At 38.0% G+C, this 4,709-nt stretch overlaps 1 protein-coding gene across 1 annotated transcript; it reads left to right on the top strand.

Moving 5' to 3' along the window:
• Nucleotides 1-397: 397 nt before the first annotated feature.
• LOC132111677 (neoverrucotoxin subunit beta-like) lies at nucleotides 398-2,311 on the top strand. The gene is made up of 4 exons (XM_059519217.1): nucleotides 398-459; nucleotides 805-978; nucleotides 1,274-1,320; nucleotides 1,400-2,311. The coding sequence occupies exons 2-4, from the start codon at nucleotides 806-808 to the stop codon at nucleotides 2,020-2,022; spliced, it is 843 nt and encodes a 280-aa protein (XP_059375200.1). The 5' UTR covers nucleotides 398-459; nucleotide 805; the 3' UTR covers nucleotides 2,023-2,311.
• Nucleotides 2,312-4,709: the final 2,398 nt, after the last annotated feature.

Genomic DNA, 4,709 nt, shown 5'->3' with positions numbered 1-4,709 from the left:
TTACATATCATATAAACACTGATGAGATGGGATGTGAGCTGAGAATGTCTACGGCTGAAAAAGACACCTAACAATGTAGTGTCATCATTGTTTTTTGTCTCTTAACTCTGGCTTCAGTTCTTGGATCTTGCAGCCTCATATCTCTGGATCTCAGCACGTGTGGTCTGAAAGATTCTTCGGTAGCACTTTATTTCTGTTCACCATGTACATACTATGTACTTATTATACTAATTACAATAACTATGTAATAACTAGGTACTAACCCTGAACCTACCCCTAAACCTAACCCTACCCCATGTAATTACCTTGTATTACCAGAACTGTCTTAGATAAATACACTGTAAGTACACTATAAGTACATGTAAGTACACATACTGTAAAATAAAGTGCAACCGATTCTTCTGTTGAGCTGCTCTCGACTGGACTGAGTAACCTTGGCTGTAAACTGGAGATACTCAGGTGTGTCTAAACATGAAAATATGAAAATAGACTAGAATAATAACTGTTTTCATTAAAACTGTTTTACTTATCTTAAATATTTCACATATACAAGATTGACAAGATAGATCATGGAATTATTGTGTTAAATGAGAAGGGCATTGAGTAGACATTACAAAAAGTAGCTTTAAAAAATATTTTTTTTATTCAAAATTGCATAAATTATATTAAATTGGTACATTAAAAGACAAAGATATTAAAACATAAATTTATTAAAAAACAAAAGAAATCTTACTATCCTCAAACTTCTGAACGGTTTCAGCACTGTATGATGTAGAAATCCGTATGAGCTCCTTTTCCCTGAAGGATGACACATTGCAAAATCACAGAAGCAGGAGCTGCTTGTTTGGCGAGGGCTCTCTCTTCCAACCCATCACACATGCGGGAAATAGACTTGAGCATCAATCCTGTTAAAGGCCCAGGATTTGACCAGCTCAGATCCGTTTTGGAAGATCCAGCAACCCGATTAGAGAAATTAATGTGAGTCTAGCAAAATAATAGATCTGTCTTTTTTTTTTATCTGTTCATAATATTAATGGACCTGAGCTAACATGAACAGTTGCATTTTATTAACTAAGAGTAAAAAATAATAATAAATAATGTAACAAATTTATTGTTCATTAATATAAGCTGATGCATTAACTAACATTAATTAATGAGACTTTATTATAAAGTGATATTGTGATATCGTGATATTGTGATATATAGTGATAAAGTTTATTTATTTTATAAATTAATTTCTCTTCAAATTTGACTCTTGAACATTTATCGACAGTGTGGACGGCCTAGAGGAGCAGCGTGACATGGAAACTCTACAGCAATGTTAGTCAGCCGTTTTCTTCTTAAATTTGATATTATGAAATCATATGGTGCGATCATAACACTTTATTTAATTTTTCAGATACGTGCAAGCTGACTTGGGATACAAACACCGCTTCTTCAAGTGTGCAGGTGTCAGAGGAAGATGAGGCTCTTGTGAAACGTCGCAGAATCCCAGAACCTGATTCACATCATCCAGAAAGTTTCAAAAATCAAAACCAAATCATGAGTCGGGAAGGTCTGAGCAGCCGCCATTTCTTCCAGCTGGAGTGGTTTGGCAGGTGGGCCACTATTGGAATGGCCTATAATGATATAAGCAGGAAGGGAAGTTCTACAGCCTGTAGCATTGGACTTAATAATAAATCCTGGGGCATTTTGGTGAGTAACCCCTCTTCTCTCTGTAATGCTCTTCATGGAGGAGTAGAGATTCGTCTTCCTAACAGCTCACCCTGGAGAGTTGGAGTCTATCTGGACTGGGCAGCAGGAACTCTGTCCTTTTACAACACCACACATGACAAGGCTGAACTCATCCACACCTTCCATGCCAAGTTCACTCAGCCTCTCTTTCTGCTGGTCAGTATTAGTGCTGGAGTGAAGATCTTACCGGACGTGTCTCCTCCGGTCTGTGTCCATGACCACGATCCTTGGGATATGTTCAGGGGCTACAAGGAATGTAAGGGATGTAACGGATCAAAGGCTTGCTAGATAAACCAATGTGCTCTCCTTTTGTGAAATATCTGATGGTAGTGTTTTTATCCATGATCATTTGTATTTCAAGGACATATACGGAAAGGATTCATTAAAGGGTTAGTTCATCGAAAAATCTAAATTATGTAATTAATAACTCACCCTCATGTCGTTCCAAACCCGTGAGACCTCCGTTTATCTTCAGGACACAGTTTAAGATATTTTAGATTTAGTCCGAGAGCTCTCAGTCCCTCCATTGAAGCTGTGTGTACGGTCTACTGTCCATGTCCAGAAAGGTAATAAAAACATCATCATAGTCCATGTGACATCAGAGGGTCAGTTAGAATTTTTTGAAACATCGAAAATACATTTTGGTCCAAAAATAGCAAAAACTACGACTTTATTCAGCATTGTCTTTTCTTCCGTGTCTGGAAAGATGAACACCGAGCCGTGCCTTTCTTTCGTTATCTGGCTCGGCTCTGTGTTCATCTTCACTTCTCTCTTCACAGCAGTTCAGTCAGTGTACTGTTTGAGTAAATGCATTACTCCGGGATATTGGTTTGTTTGAACTCAGAGGGAGTGTCAGCCACATTAAAAAAGTTAACAGCTTAAGTCATTTGTGGATTAATGCGTATTGGAGGCGCGAACTGTTTAAAACTATTCAGTTTGATTTGGTGAACTGGTTCAAAAAGATCCGGTTACATCGAATGATTCGTTCGCGAACCGGATATTACAAACTGTTGTGTTTTGAACTTTCTCATAACAGACAGGGAAGAGAAGACAATGCTGAATAAAGTCGTAGTTTTTGCTATTTTTGGACCAAAATGTATTTTCGATACTGACCCTCTAATGTCACATGGACTACTTTGATGATGTTTTTCATACCTTTCTGGTAGAGATGTTCCGATACCCTTTTTCTCTTCCCGATACCGATTCCGATACCTGGGCTCAGGGTATCGGCCGATACCGAGTACTGATCCGATACCTGGGTGTGTATCTGTATATAGAGCTGTATATACTACTAGCCCTGTGTAAATTTCTAGAATTATTTTATGGTGTGCTCCAGACTTATCCCTTGATAAAACATGAACAAATACATGGTTAACTACTGTATTTATTACAGTATTTTTATTATCTGACATGAATTTGACAGTAATATTATTTAATTTCTTAAGCAAAAAAGAACTTCAAATGCAGCCAAAAATCTAACACTGCAAACTAAAAAAGGTATTTTAGTATTTTAGTTTTACAATATTAGTGTATAAAAAACTGCAACAAATAAGTCTAGGAATATAAAAAATTCTATATTAATCAGATAATCTCTTTACAACAAAACAAGTAAAAAACAAGCAACCGTCTAGGCATAATTATTATTATTAATAGAGACGTATTATTACTACATAGAGACGTAGCTAAATCTACTGTACGCTACAACAGTAGCTTAATATATTGTCAATTTACTCGCCATGAAGATCTTTGAGTGTCTGTGTTTATGATATGACAGTTTTCTCAAATGAAACGTTAAATTCTCATGAAGTGACGGTTTAAGCGTTCATGTCCTCATATAGTGACACACGGCAGAGGCCACAAAACAGCGAGCTCCCGTGCATCTGCGCCCGTCTCCCACAGAGATGTAGACTTTGCAGGAGTAATATTTAAATAGTATTTTGCAGTTTAATATTCACAGACACTAGTATATATATTCGGCTACAGTCTGGAGCCCTGCGCTTAGACTAACACGGAAGCGACTGAACGCAGCTGCGGGTAACGAATATACTCACTTACAACTTACTACCGGTTCTACAGAGACGCTGGTATCATCACATTTTTTAATTTTCAGCACCGTCTTGGTAGTGAAGTGCCAGTACTTGTGGCATCCCTAGTCGCCGTTTTACTGTCTGGTTGGTCCAGTCTGAAATACTGCTAAACAGCAGACATACTGCTATCCACTGATCTATAATATAGAAGCGGCTTCACTGTCTGTTGGCAGTTTAGAACGCGATGAGCGATCCAGTCATATATAGATCAGTGCTGCTAACGCGTTTTCATTTCTTCTTCGCTGCTCTAAACAGGGGTTGCTTGTGGCATTACAGCACAACGTCCTGTGTTTGCAATGCATTCTGAGCAGCGGTTAGGCAAAGCTAGCGTTCATAACTAGGTCTTGAAAATGGTATCGGATCGGTATATGGGTTCATGTACTCGCCGATGCCAATTTGTTGTGGTATCGGAGATATTTCCGATACTAGTATCGGAATCGGAACAACTCTACTTTCTGGAAATGGACAGTATACCGTTTCACACAGTTTCAATGGAGGGACTGAGAGCTCTAAGACTAAATCTAAAATATCTTAAACTGTGTTCTGAAGATAAAATGAGGTCTCACTGGTTTGGAACGACATGAGGGTGAGTCATTAATGACATAATTTAGATTTTTCGATGAACTAACCCTTTAAATGTACTTTGACAGAGAGAGAGAGCAGTTGATACACAAGAGGGAGACATTCTCTCATAAAACCTGATCTTAAAAGAAAATGATCATTCTGCCATTATTTACTCCCCCTCGTGTCATTCCAGACCTGTATGACTGGCTTTCTTCTGTGGAACACAAAAGAAGAAATTTTTTACCAGAATACCAACCATTTTGGTTCCCACTGACTTCCACTTTATGGACAAAAAACACTTTGAAAGTCAAAGGGAACCAGAAC

Source organism: Carassius carassius, chromosome 2, assembly GCF_963082965.1.
Source record: "Carassius carassius chromosome 2, fCarCar2.1, whole genome shotgun sequence".
Lineage (NCBI taxonomy): Eukaryota > Metazoa > Chordata > Actinopteri > Cypriniformes > Cyprinidae > Carassius > Carassius carassius.
This window is presented reverse-complemented; position numbering and strand designations above follow the sequence as displayed.

Excerpts from the sequence above, each read along its gene's own strand:
- LOC132111677 (XM_059519217.1), top strand. The coding sequence starts at position 806 with ATGACACATTGCAAAATCACAGAAGCAGGAGCTGCTTGTTTGGCGAGG. Across the intron at positions 979-1,273 it reads ACCCGATTAGAGAAATTAAT|TGTGGACGGCCTAGAGGAGC; the intron begins GTGAGTCTAGCA and ends ATTTATCGACAG. Across the intron at positions 1,321-1,399 it reads CATGGAAACTCTACAGCAAT|ATACGTGCAAGCTGACTTGG; the intron begins GTTAGTCAGCCG and ends TTAATTTTTCAG.